We start from the raw sequence: 15,364 nt of genomic DNA on the forward strand, positions 1-15,364 counted from the left end.
TGAGCTGCAGTGAATGCGTCCTTTCTTCTCTTCAGGTGAGAGCCGTTACCAGCCACTCCAAATCTGAAAATGTGTTCAAATGTGTTAGTTTAGTTCAAGGAAAACAGTGCTCTTTTATTTTTTTAATTATTATATATAACTCATATATTATTTGCTTCGGTTCACTTTCACAGATGTATACAGCACTATGAGATTACAGGAATACAGTTTAGGTTACTGTGAAAGAAGCCGTTCAAGGGGAGGGGACAATTTCACCCCCCAGGTGATCAAGGAAGTGCAACACTATTATTATTATTTATTTCTTAGCAGAAGCCCTTATCCAGGGTGACTTACAATTGTTACACGATATTACATTATGTTTTACATACAATTACCCATTTATACAGTTTTTTTTTTTTTTTTTTTTTACTGGAGCAATCTAGGTAAAGTACCTTGCTCAAGGGTACAGCAGCAGTGTCCCCCACCTGGGATTGAACCCATGACTCTCCGGTCAAGAGCCCTAACCACTACTCCACACTGCTGCCCATTTCACTATCTGAAAGCAAGGCTTGTAAACTGGTATTTATGTTAACCTAGTATAGTACCAGATATCCTGTAGAGAAATAAAAAAAATGTGTTTCTTTCACTTAGCAATATTAAAAACCCTGTGTGACGCTCCACAGCACGAGTTTGGAACTGAGGTCTCCCTCGGTGTTTAAAATGAAACCAACAGAATAAAACTAGTGAAGGAAACAAAGGTACACTTCATTGAAAGTATATTTAAACATGATTTCAAACATATTAGGGCAGCAGTGTGGAGTAGTGGTTAGGGCTCTGGACTCTTGACCGGAGGGTTGTGGGTTCAATCCCCAGTGGGGGACACTGCTGTTGTACCCTTGAGCAAGGTACTTTACCTAGATTGCTCCAGTAAAAACCCAACTGTATAAATGGGTAATTGTATGTAAAAAATAATGTGATATCTGTATAATGTGAAATAATGTATAATGTGATATCTGGTAACAATTGTAAGTCGCCCTGGATAAGGGCGTCTGCTAAGAAATGAATAATAATAATAATAATATTATTAAGGAGAAACCAGTTCAAACACAAATGTGGCTTTTTGTTAAAGATTCTGAATTTAATATTTGAATCAGTTCATAAAAGTGACCAGTAGATGGCAGAATTTTTACTTTTATTTTTTTCAAAGCAGTCCACCAATCCAGTTTATTCTTGGACATTAATAACACCGCTATTAGATTTGTGGTGTCATTATGTTTCCTTTTCCAATATGGTCCTTGTTAGTGTAAGTGACATTTCCTTGTTCATTTGTATCAGTCTGAACCCCTTCTACACATTTCAGCTTCAGCCCTTGGGTTCCAATACAACGAAACACTAAAGTTAACAAACCAGGATTATTATTGTTACATGTTACTGTTTGTACCACTTGACCCTCATTCGATTAAAAATAAAATACATATTTTAGTAATCAATCTCCAGAAGTGTGCTTCTAAATGTGTTTCCAAAAGCTGTCCACATGAAGCACCTCAAAGCTGCTCCACATGAAGCACCTCTGCAGTGGTGTCATTTTCTGTGACCTTAATGTTTTAAAGTAATGCTGGATTTTGTTTGTCGTTTTTCCCATTTCCGCATGCATGACATCCCTGTACAGTGCAAACCTGTTTGAGGATCCATTGCTCCTGATCCAATCTAAATCAATCTGCATGCTGTTTGGATTAATAGACTTCTCTTCTCCTAGACAGGCAGCACAAATAGTGGAGCTGAGCAGCAAAGCAATAAAGAAAAAGCACTTCACAACAGTTCAGTGTAAAATCAATGCAAAGTTTATTAGTGGCTTCTGAATAGTGAAATGTGTAAAGGTGTTCTCTTTTAATAGCATCATCTACACTTCACACTGTCTTATAGAATGCAATTGATACACAATATATAAAGCTTTAAACATTCTATTTTAATGGCAGTGCTGATGTATATGTACAGCTCGGACAAAAGTTTAGCATCACCTAGAATTTGTTGGTATAATTAAAAACAAAACAAAAAAAAAACAACTATATGAACATAATTCAGAACTTTTATTTAACATTGTGTAATCAAAGAAACTACACAAGGATATCACAAAAGTCTACTGGATGCCATAATAGTAGTACAGTACATCATAGATTTAAAAATGTCACTTTTTCATTCAATATATGGAAAACTACAAAGCAGTGTGTAATTCAATGTGTTCATGTAACATTATTCAGCAGATTTCATTCGAATTTATGAAGCAAAATTAGTTCATTCCACAGAGTGAGGCAAAACCTTTAGCCAGAGTTGTAGTCTATTTCTAATAGACTTATCTGTGCTTTTTAATATGTAAAGTGAAAATGTCTAAATTGCAACACAATGAATGCAAAGAGATTCTGAGTCCTAATAAAATTCATAGAAAAAAATTCAATAAAAACAATAAAACAGAGTTAAGCATATAATGTTTCTCATCTTGTTATCTGATCTAAAACAAAACCCCTGAGTCGTGGGTCTGGCTTGTTCTCAGCTGCGTCCCCAGTGTGTTCAAAGCCCAGCTCAGGACACTGGAAATGCAGCTGAACTCACACACTGAGAACAAGCAGGCAGCAGAGAAGACTGAGCCCACACTCCAGGGCTTACATCATGAGACACTAGCAAAGGAATTCCATTTCTCATTTCATGAAGACTGAGCCCACACTCCAGGGCTTACATCATGAGACACTAGCAAAGGAATTCCATTTCTCATTTCATGAAGACTGAGCCCACACTCCAGGGCTTACATCATGAGACACTAGCAAAGGAATTCCATTTCTCATTTCATGAAGACTGAGCCCACACTCCAGGGCTTACATCATGAGACACTAGCAAAGGAATTCCATTTCTCATTTCATGAGAACTGAGCCCACACTCCAGGGCTTACATCATGAGACACTAGCAAAGGAATTCCATTTCTCATTTCATGAAGACTGAGCCCACACTCCAGGGCTTACATCATGAGACACTAGCAAAGGAATTCCATTTCTCATTTCATGAAGACTGAGCCCACACTCCAGGGCTTACATCATGAGACACTAGCAAAGGAATTCCATTTCTCATTTCATGAGAACTGAGCCCACACTCCAGGGCTTACATCATGAGACACTAGCAAAGGAATTCCATTTCTCATTTCATGAAGACTGAGCCCACACTCCAGGGCTTACATCATGAGACACTAGCAAAGGAATTCCATTTCTCATTTCATGAAGACTGAGCCCACACTCCAGGGCTTACATCATGAGACACTAGCAAAGGAATTCCATTTCTCATTTCATGAAGACTGAGCCCACACTCCAGGGCTTACATCATGAGACACTAGCAAAGGAATTCCATTTCTCATTTCATGAAGACTGAGCCCACACTCCAGGGCTTACATCATGAGACACTAGCAAAGGAATTCCATTTCTCATTTCATGAGAACTGAGCCCACACTCCAGGGCTTACATCATGAGACACTAGCAAAGGAATTCCATTTCTCATTTCATGAAGACTGAGCCCACACTCCAGGGCTTACATCATGAGACACTAGCAAAGGAATTCCATTTCTCATTTCATGAAGACTGAGCCCACACTCCAGGGCTGACATCATGAGACACTAGCAAAGGAATTCCATTTCTCATTTCATGAAGACTGAGCCCACACTCCAGGGCTGACATCATGAGACACTAGCAAAGGAATTCCATTTCTCATTTCATGAAGCCAGTATGATCAAACCTGCAGCAGCATCTCCCCCTTTGACAAGCTTGTATTTTTCAATGTCTCCCTTGAGTTTGTTCAGTTCCACTGCAGATCTCTCTCAGGAATCATTGACAGTTTAAAAATGAGAAACCTTTTACATACAGAGGTAATGGAAACATGTGCCCTTTATATACAGAGATACTGGAAAATGTACAGGAAATTCAATTTTAATGAAACCCTTTCTAAATAGCTAAGCCTGCCTCAGGATGTATCAGGTCTTATCACTCTAATGATAGCATACTGATACAAAATACAAAACAAACAAGCCAAAAAGAATAAAACAGATAATGGTGATTCCACAAATGCACCAGCTCTGTTACTGTCAAACAGTCTGAGGCAACTTCATTCTGCAGATTGTTTCGATCAATTATTCATAAACTGTATAACTATGAATGTAGTAATGATGGTAATGTTGCAGTATGTAGGTTCTGCAGATTTGTAACAAATGTAACATTAGTGAAAATTGTTTGCTTGCTAACCTTTCATGTTTTACAGTATTATATTTATACAGCTCTAATATTGTGGTCTGTCACAATAATTGGATATACAACAATCTACACATTGTATTTCAATCTCATTGCACTGAAGCAGGGCTCCAGTAGACAGTAAGCTTGGAGTTTCTCAGTATTTAAACACTCAAAGCAGATTCATTCATTCAAATTCACACAAAACCAAAACAGCTTTTGCTCCAGTGCAAAGTTTGCACCACCTAAAATAAAAACAAAAAACACAAGGTTGTTTCAGCTTGTGTCTGCACTGGTGCAAGAGCTTAGAGGCCATACTAGTTAGATGAAGCACACATTGCTGCCACACCCATGAAGATATTCTTAGTTTTGGGTGTTTTTAAACAATTCACTTATGTATTGTATACTGTAATCACTGACATTGGAACAGTAATGCCATTTATAGCTCAAATTACATTTTAAAAATATCATAAATGTTATTGGCAGCTGAGTGTAATGTGTTGGGTTTATATCACACATATAATTGTTCAAAGAAAAAGCTTGGCATATTTCCACTGTGTCCCTTAAGTAGAATGACCCTGTAACTGTCCTAAATCCTCACAGCATGATGAGTGAGATTCATTTCCAATTCAGGGGCAGAAGTGGAGCTGAATCCCAGGGCTCTCCAGTTCATTCTGAAAGAATGGGTCTGTCTCCTTCAGTTTGACACGCTCCCCTTCTCAGTGTCTCTGGATTCAGGCTGGCTCTCACTCCTGGGGACCCCTTTCATTTACTGCAGGGTGAGAGAGAGACAAGGAATCAGTCAGCTCTCCACACACTCAAACAAGCAGGGTGGAGAGGTGAGGGACTGAGAGGGAGGGAGGCTGGCTCCAGTGTGATTTCGCTTGTGTATATGTAGGCTTCCTAACTGACTGAAGCTCTTACCACATTCAGTACTGTGATACGGCTTCTCTCCAGTGTGAATTTGCTGGTGTTTTTTAAGGTCTTTTAACCTACTGAAGCGTTCCCCACATTCAGTACAGTGATACAGCTTCTCTCCAGTGTGAATTCGCTGATGTGCTTTTAGGTCTCCTGACTGACGGAAGCTCTTCCCACATTCAGAACAGTAATATGGCTTCTCTCCAGTGTGAATTCGCTGGTGTCTCTTTAGGACTCCTAACTGATTGAAGCTCTGCCCACATTCATTACAGTGATATGGCTTCTCTCCTGTGTGAATTCGCTGGTGGTCTTTTAGGTGTCCTAATTGACTGAAGCTCTTTCCACATTCAGTGCAGTGACGAGGCTTTTCTCCAGTGTGAATTCGCTGGTGTGCTTTTAGGCTTCCAATCTGACTGAAGCTCACCCCATATTTAGTACAGTGATATGGTTTCTCTCCAGTGTGAATTCGCTGGTGTCTTTTTAGGTCACCTAACTGATTGAAGCTCTCCCCACATTCAGTACTGTGATACGGCTTCTCTCCAGTGTGAATTTGCTGGTGTTTTTTAAGGTCTCTTAACCTACTGAAGCGTTCCCCACATTCAGTACAGTGATACAGCTTCTCTCCAGTGTGAATTCGCTGGTGTCTTTTTAGGTCACCTAACTGATTGAAGCTCTCCACACATTCAGTACTGTGATACGGCTTCTCTCCAGTGTGAATTTGCTGGTGTTTTTTAAGGTCTCTTAACCTACTGAAGCGTTCCCCACATTCAGTACAGTGATACAGCTTCTCTCCAGTGTGAATTCGCTGATGTGCTTTTAGGTCACCTAACTGATTGAAGCTCTCCCCACATTCAGTACTGTGATACGGCTTCTCTCCAGTGTGAATTTGCTGGTGTTTTTTAAGGTCTCTTAACCTACTGAAGCGTTCCCCACATTCAGTACAGTGATACAGCTTCTCTCCAGTGTGAATTCGCTGATGTGCTTTTAGGTCTCCTGACTGACGGAAGCTCTTCCCACATTCAGAACAGTAATATGGCTTCTCTCCAGTGTGAATTCGCTGGTGTCTCTTTAGGACTCCTAACTGATTGAAGCTCTGCCCACATTCATTACAGTGATATGGCTTCTCTCCTGTGTGAATTCGCTGATGTGATTTTAGGTGTCCTAATTGACTGAAGCTCTTTCCACATTCAGAACAGTGACGAGGCTTTTCTCCAGTGTGAATTCGCTGGTGTGCTTTTAGGCTTCCAATCTGACTGAAGCTCACCCCACATTTAGTACAGTGATATGGCTTCTCTCCAGTGTGAATTCGCTGATGTATTTTTAGGCTTCCTGACACCGTGAAGCTCACCCCACATTCACTACAGTGATACGGCTTCTCTCCAGTGTGAATTCGCTGGTGTATTTTTAGGTTTCCTGACTGACTGAAGCTCTTTTCATATCCAGTACATTGATGTGATATCTTTGGCCGGTATATATTTTCTGAACCCTTAAACAACAAGTGAATAGACTCCTCTTCAATGTAGATAGGCTCCAGTTCAGTCTCTTCTTTAATGTGGACAGGCTCCAGTTCAATCTCTTCTTTAATGTGGACAGGCTCCAGTTCAGTCTCTTCTTTAATGTGGACAGGCTCCAGTTCAGTCTCTTCTTTCATGTGGACAGGCTCCAGTTCAGTCTCTTCTTTCATGTGGACAGGCTCCAGTTCAGTCTCTTCTTTCATGTGGACAGGCTCCAGTTCAGTCTCTTCTTTCATGTGGACAGGCTCCAGTTCAGTCTCCTCTTCTTTAATGTGGACAGGCTCCAGTTCGGTCTCTTCTTTAATGTGGACAGGCTCCAGTTCGGTCTCTTCTTTAATGTGGACAGGCTCCAGTTCAGTCTCTTCCTCTTTAATGTGGACAGGCTCCAGTTCAGTCTCTTCTTTAATGTGGACAGGCTCCAGTTCAGTCTCTTCTTTAATGTGGACAGGCTCCAGTTCAGTCTCTTCTTTAATGTGGACAGGCTCCAGTTCAGTCTCTTCCTCTTTAATGTGGACAGGCTCCAGTTCAGTCTCTTCCTCTTTAATGTGGACAGGCTCCAGTTCAGTCTCTTCTTTAATGTGGACAGGCTCCAGTTCAGTCTCTTCTTTAATGTGGACAGGCTCCAGTTCAGGCATTTCTTGTTTAATGCACACAGGTACCAATTCCAGAACCACCTCCTGTTTAATGTAAACAGACTCCATTTTTGTTCCTTGGCTTTCACCAGGATAAAGCAGTCCTGAAAACAGAAAATAAAATTAGTATTATGATCTGTTCTCTTTTGGTGTGTTTACACTTATGATTCGGACCTGAACTGGCATAAGTTTGATCAGATTAAAAGATTCTTATCATTTCAGCCCCAGTTTACACTTGAGCACAGTCCTAGGCTGGCTTTGACCCTGTATGCGCACACATAGCCCCTGAACTGCAGTGCGTGCCCGATGACATCATATCAACCACGCCTTGTGTGAAAACATTTCCCCTCCCAGAACACAGAGGCAGAAGTGACAACAACAGCAAGCCTTTCACTCGTGTGTTTCTACTCCAAGGTGGTCGTTCCGTGCCAATTAAGATTTCATTCTGTCATCAGAAATGGAGCGGAGCATTGAAAACGTGCAAATCAGATGTTTCAAGAAAAAGGTGTTATTGTCTTCATTTACACCTCAGTCTGACAACTCGTCTCACATGGAAATGTAAACAGTAACTCCCATGTATTTTCTTGCCCATGACAAGTATTCCAAGGACACAGAGAAAGCAGGCAGGTGGCAGAGCGTTCAGCTTCAGAGCCCCACAGGTGTGGAATGATCTGCCTCGATTTGGAAGGGAGGCACCATCTCTTGCTGCTTTTAAATTCAGGATTAAAGTTTTTTTATATATATCATTTAGCAGAGGTAATTTAAAGGGATAATTTTAACATCCTATTTTCTGCCGCTTATTTCCATCGGTGTATTTTACACTCCTGATTCGTATCACTGCTTCTGAAAGTAATTTATTAAATGACTTGCTTAGCTGCTTCACTGCGTGTCATTTGGCTTGGTGGGTGACGCGAGACCAGGGAGGAGACAGACACAGACAGTGCAGAGGCATGAATGAATACGCTGGTGCTCAGGGAGGAGACAGACACAGACAGTGCAGAGGTATGAATGAATACGCTGGTGCTCAGGAAGGAGACAGACACAGACAGTGCAGAGGTATGAATGAATACGCTGGTGCTCAGGGAGGAGACAGACACAGACAGTGCAGAGGTATGAATGAATACGCTGGTGCTCAGGGAGGAGACAGACACAGACAGTGCAGAGGTATGAATGAATACGCTGGTGCGCCAGGGAGGAGACAGACACAGACAGTGCAGAGGCATGAATGAATACGCTGGTGCTCAGGGAGGAGACAGACACAGACAGTGCCGAGGCATGAATGAATACGCTGGTGCGCCAGGGAGGAGACAGACACAGACAGTGCCGAGGCATGAATGAATACGCTGGTGCGCCAGGGAGGAGACAGACACAGACAGTGCAGAGGCATGAATGAATACGCTGGTGCTCAGGGAGGAGACAGACACAGACAGTGCCGAGGCATGAATGAATACGCTGGTGCTCAGGGAGGAGACAGACACAGACAGTGCAGAGGCATGAATGAATACGCTGGTGCTCAGGGAGGAGACAGACACAGACAGTGCCGAGGCATGAAGGAATACGCTGGTGCGCCAGGGAGGAGACAGACACAGACAGTGCAGAGGCATGAATGAATACGCTGGTGCGCCAGGGAGGAGACAGACACAGACAGTGCAGAGGTATGAATGAATATGCTGGTGCGCCAGGGAGGAGACAGACACAGACAGTGCAGAGGCATGAATGAATACGCTGGTGCTCAGGGAGGAGACAGACACAGTGCTGAGGTATGAATGAATACGCTGGTGCGCCAGGGAGGAGACAGACACAGTGCTGAGGTATGAATGAATATGCTGGTGCGCCAGGGAGGAGACAGACACAGTGCTGAGGTATGAATGAATACGCTGGTGCGCCAGGGAGAAGACAGACACAGTGCTGAGGTATGAATGAATACGCTGGTGCGCCAGGGAGGAGACAGACACAGTGCTGAGGTATGAATGAATACGCTGGTGCGCCAGGGAGAAGACAGACACAGTGCTGAGGTATGAATGAATACGCTGGTGCGCCAGGGAGAAGACAGACACAGTGCTGAGGTATGAATGAATACGCTGGTGCGCCAGGGAGAAGACAGACACAGTGCTGAGGTATGAATGAATACGCTGGTGTGCAGATTTAATGGAAATGAGGTTTAAACAGAAACAAAACAGTGGCCAAAATAAACAGATACAAAAACAGACACGAAGCAGTAAAGCATCACAGGTAGCAACTGTTTTCTAATACTGTCGACTCTCTTGTCTGGCAGCTCACTCGTTCCGCCTCTGAACACACACTCCACACACAGCCACAGCTGCTTGTTCTTATGTTGTGGCCGAGGGATTACCTGGCTATCATGACCTAGTTTATCCCTCTGTCACACTCTGCACAGGGTTTCTCATACGCGTGGTCAACAGCCAGTCTGTCAATAATCACTCGCTGCTCACCATGCATTCTCACCATTTACCTGGATGGGGCATTTTTTTTAATTAATTTATTTTTTATAAATTTAGTCGTTGCCAATTATTTTTATTATTTTCTCCCAATTTGGAATGGACAATTATTATTTGAAGCTCAGCTCACCGCTACCACCCCTGCGCTGACTCGGGAGGGCAAAGACGAACACACACTGTCCTCCGAAGCGTGTGCCGTCAGCCGACCGCTTTTTTTCACACTGCGGACTCACCGTGCAGTCACCCGAGAGCTACAGCGTCGGAGGACAACACAGCTCTCAAGCCTGCAGATGCCTGGCCAAACTACAGGGGGCGCTGGTGCGTGGTGAGCCGAGGACACCCTGGCCAACCTAACCCTCCCTCCCCCCGGGCGACGCTCTGCCAATTATGTGCCACCCCCTAGGAGCTCCCGTTCTCGGTCAGCCTGGACTCAAACTCGCGACGTTCATACTATAGAGCGCATCCTGCACTCCACGAGGAGCAACTTTACACAGGAGCCCCAGGATGGGGCATTTTACCCCCATCCAGGCTGTAGACAATAACAATAAAAAACAGTGTGTTTTTAAATACACAAAACAGTACATTTAAATCATAATAATAATAATAATACAACACATACAAAATAATAAATGTGCACACAGGGGCGAGGTGTACCCCGTCACAAGCGCTTTGAGGAGATTTATCGTGAAAGGCGCTATATGAGAAATAAAGATTGATTGATTGATTGATTGATTGCAAGGACAGGTTAACAGATTTCCACACAGAAAAACTGCGACTTTTTTCCTTCAATTCATTGAAGCAGTAGCAACTTTGAAGCCATTAAAATAACTGTATATAATAACACAATCATAATATAAAACCGAAACAGTGTGTGTGCGTGCGTGCGTGTGTATATATGCATCGATTATATTGATCACCTGTCCTTGAATTTCCTGAGCTTCGATTACATATTGGTGAATCGATGCATCAAATCAGAACCCAGTTTGAAGCCTCCTGTTGCCGGTTTGCATTAAAACCTTGAGTGTGTGAGAGTGCGCTTCTTTTAGTGCCAGTACGGTAGATTAGCGCGTTGCTAGGATACACACTGTAGGCCTCTACATTCGCATTGGACAAGGCCAATCTGAAGTAAGCCTTTTGTATTGACGTTTTCTTGATATTCAGCTGAATTCAGTTTATAGAGAAAAGGTGAATACAAAACAGCCAGAAGCTTTACAAAAATGTTAAACTATTTCTGTATTTTAGTAACTCCAGGTATTGCTTATTATAGTTTTACTCTTAGTATGTTATTTAAATGTACATGCAGATGTGTTCCAAAGTGCACTGAAAGAAACATTTCCTCAAAGCATGTTATAAATGTGTTGAGGTGGGGAGGAGTCACAGGGATTTAAGAATTTAGTGAACCAGTCAAGCTACAAGCCTAGATCCGCCCCTGTATATGATTATTAATACTCACATCCTGTTTATCCATTACACACTGTAAAAAACAAATATTACAGCTGGCAACTGACAGAGAAAACAGCAAAACGCAATCCATGTTTCAGTGTTTCACATCTTATGAATCACACTTTTTAAATAGGTTACATACTTGGGTATTGTCAATTTACTAACTTTAACACTAGAACCGTCGTGCATGTCAATTTGACGTTTACATTTTTAAACAGCTTCTATGTGAAAATGAAAGACAAACTATCGGATACAACTCAAAAGTTTTATTCTCGAGCATCATATCAAACATCTGCACAGCAGAAACACCGTATTTAACTGAAAACATAAAAGGATAGAGATCCTCCTCATTGAACTTGCAAGTGGCTCCTGGACATTACGTAGTGTCAGCTACATAAAATAAAATAATAATAATAATAATAATAATAATAATAATAATAACTTTACCATTTGTATTGCGTGACTCTGCAGGAGAGTGCTTTTGTGGGGAAACAGCAGCACCTCCATTGTTGTTGGCAAATCCTTGTTGCCCTTGTTGCCAGGGCAAATGCTTCTAATTTCTCTCAAATCAAAACGATTCTGTGACATTGTCTATATATACAAAAATGAATCCCAGGTTTGTTTACATCCAGGAGCTGTGATGTAAACACAGACGCAGTTTCATTGAATTACAGCCAGACAACACCACCCCCACATTCCACTGAAATACATGCTTCCATGCGCGCTAGGAAGGAAGTGGGGGTGGGGTTTGTATACTAAAAAAAAAGAAAAAATACTAGAGTTGTCCCGTGTTATACCGCCCCCCTCGCATACCACCAGCTATTCACGCTGAACAAATGTCACCAATATAAAAACACTGCTATTTGTACCCGGTATATCACCACCCACCAACTTCCCAACCAAGCAAACGCAAATATAAGCATTGTAGTTTCCCTCATTGTAGCGCCAGCGAAATAATCATGGCCAATTAAAACAACTAAGTCATGCAGTTACCTTTGACTCGCTTTCCTAATTCGTTGTTCACTGAATGTTCATACCAACGTCATCAACACTCCCGCTCCCAAAGCAAAACAGAAAGTACAACATGGCGAGTCGACCCGGCATTTAACACCAGAGCAAAAGAAACAAATCTGCATGTCTGCGTCTGAAAATAAGAAAGCAAGTCAGCAAGACATCGCAAATGTTTTCTCACCTAAGTGAGGCACATACTGTTAATCGAAGGACAATTAGAGACATTGTAATGGATAAAAACAAATGCCTTACCTCGATGGAACAGGTCGATTTGTTTAACCTGATAAAGGCTCAACGCAGTCTAAAATGAGTGACTTTTATAAACCACAGTAAAAATTAAAACAAAAGTACAGGAAGGGGTTTGTTTGTTTACGTGCAGGTTTTGTATAAATGAAGGCTGACTTGAACTAAAGCATCGGTTTAGGAAACAGCAGGAGTTTTTATTTATTTATTTTTTTTCACTTTGTTTAAAAAAAGTGTTTGCCTGCACACATTCAACGTTTAACTGCTTAAGAAAGAATACTGTACATTACATTACATTACATACGAAGTGCACCTGAACAGAAAGAACGACACAGGAGCAGCACGCACAGGGGCTGAACTGCACTGTACATTACATACGAAGTGCACCTGAACAGAAAGAACGACACATGAGCAGCACACACAGGGGCTGAACTGCACTGTACATTACATACGAAGTGCACCTGAACAGAAAGAACGACACAGGAGCAGCACACACAGGGGCTGAACTGCACTGTACAATACATACGAAGTGCACCTGAACAGAAAGAACGACACAGGAGCAGCACGCACAGGGGCTGAACTGCACTGTACATTACATTACATACGAAGTGCACCTGAACAGAAAGAACGACACAGGAGCAGCAAGCACAGGGGCTGAACTGCACTGTACATTACATACGAAGTGCACCTGAACAGAAAGAACGACACATGAGCAGCACGCACAGGGGCTGAACTGCACTGTACAATACATACGAAGTGCACCTGAACAGAAAGAACGACACAGGAGCAGCACGCACAGGGGCTGAACTGCACTGTACATTACATTACATACGAAGTGCACCTGAACAGAAAGAACGACACAGGAGCAGCAAGCACAGGGGCTGAACTGCACTGTACATTACATACGAAGTGCACCTGAACAGGAAGAACGACACAGGAGCAGCACACACAGGGGCTGAACTGCACTGTACATTACATTACATACGAAATGCACCTGAACAGAAAGAACGACACAGGAGCAGCACACACAGGGGCTGAACTGCACTGTACATTACATACGAAGTGCACCTGAACAGAAAGAACGACACAGGAGCAGCACGCACAGGGGCTGAACTGCACTGTACATTACATTACATACGAAATGCACCTGAACAGAAAGAACGACACATGAGCAGCACGCACAGGGGCTGAACTGCACTGTACATTACATTACATACGAAGTGCACCTGAACAGAAAGAAAGACACATGAGCAGCACACACAGGGGCTGAACTGCACTGTACATTACATTACATTACATACGAAGTGCACCTGAACAGAAAGAACGACACAGGAGCAGCACGCACAGGGGCTGAACTGCACTGTACATTACATACGAAGTGCACCTGAACAGAAAGAACGACACAGGAGCAGCACGCACAGGGGCTGAACTGCACTGTACATTACATTACATTACATACGAAGTGCACCTGAACAGAAAGAACGACACAGGAGCAGCACACACAGGGGCTGAACTGCACTGTACATTACATTACATACGAAATGCACCTGAACAGAAAGAACGACACAGGAGCACCACACACAGGGGCTGAACTGCACTGTACATTACATACGAAATGCACCTGAACAGAAAGAACGACACATGAGCAGCACGCACAGGGGCTGAACTGCACTGTACATTACATTACATACGAAATGCACCTGAACAGAAAGAACGACACAGGAGCAGCACACACAGGGGCTGAACTGCACTGTACATTACATACGAAGTGCACCTGAACAGAAAGAACGACACAGGAGCAGCACGCACAGGGGCTGAACTGCACTGTACATTACATTACATACGAAGTGCACCTGAACAGAAAGAACGACACAGGAGCAGCACACACAGGGGCTGAACTGCACTGTACATTACATACGAAGTGCACCTGAACAGAAAGAACGACACAGGAGCAGCACGCACAGGGGCTGAACTGCACTGTACATTACATACGAAGTGCACCTGACCAGAAAGAACGACACAGGAGCAGCACGCACAGGGGCTGAACTGCACTGTACATTACATACGAAGTGCACCTGAACAGAAAGAACGACACAGGAGCAGCACACACAGGGGCTGAACTGCACTGTACATTACATACGAAGTGCACCTGACCAGAAAGAACGACACAGGAGCAGCACACACAGGGGCTGAACTGCACTGTACATTACATACGAAGTGCACCTGAACAGAAAGAACGACACAGGAGCAGCACACACAGGGGCTGAACTGCACTGTACATTACATACGAAGTGCACCTGACCAGAAAGAACGACACAGGAGCAGCACACACAGGGGCTGAACTGCACTGTACATTACATACGAAGTGCACCTGACCAGAAAGAACGACACAGGAGCAGCACACACAGGGGCTGAACTGCACTGTACATTACATACGAAGTGCACCTGACCAGAAAGAACGACACAGGAGCAGCACACACAGGGGCTGAACTGCACTGTACATTACATACGAAGTGCACCTGAACAGAAAGAACGACACAGGAGCAGCACACACAGGGGCTGAACTGCACTGTACATTACATACGAAGTGCACCTGAACAGAAAGAACGACACAGGAGCAGCACACACAGGGGCTGAACTGCACTGTACATTACATACGAAGTGCACCTGAACAGAAAGAACGACACAGGAGCAGCACACACAGGGGCTGAACTGCACTGTACATTACATACGAAGTGCACCTGAACAGAAAGAACGACACAGGAGCAGCACACACAGGGGCTGAACTGCACTGTACATTACATACGAAGTGCACCTGACCAGAAAGAACGACACAGGAGCAGCACGCACAGGGACAGAACTGCACTGTACATTACATACGAAGTGCACCTGAACAGAAAGAACGA

General features: G+C 43.2%; 1 protein-coding gene across 4 annotated transcripts in view; it reads right to left on the reverse strand.

Moving 5' to 3' along the window:
• Positions 1 to 1,797: 1,797 nt before the first annotated feature.
• LOC117407846 (zinc finger protein 271-like) overlaps positions 1,798 to 15,364 on the reverse strand; it is a 28,774-nt gene continuing 15,207 nt past the window's right edge. For 2 of the 4 annotated variants that reach the window (XM_059014424.1, XM_059014423.1), the window contains exon 3: positions 1,798 to 7,406. In XM_059014424.1, the coding sequence (XP_058870407.1) occupies positions 5,041 to 7,371 (2,331 nt within the window). In that variant the 5' untranslated portion in view covers positions 7,372 to 7,406 and the 3' untranslated portion in view covers positions 1,798 to 5,040. Of the gene's footprint in view, positions 7,407 to 11,651; positions 11,893 to 15,364 lie in introns of those variants that run through there. The other 2 variants (XM_059014426.1, XM_059014425.1) reach the window with 2 other exon arrangements.

This window comes from Acipenser ruthenus, chromosome 48 (assembly GCF_902713425.1).
Source record: "Acipenser ruthenus chromosome 48, fAciRut3.2 maternal haplotype, whole genome shotgun sequence".
In the NCBI taxonomy this organism is placed as follows: Eukaryota; Metazoa; Chordata; class Actinopteri; order Acipenseriformes; family Acipenseridae; genus Acipenser; species Acipenser ruthenus.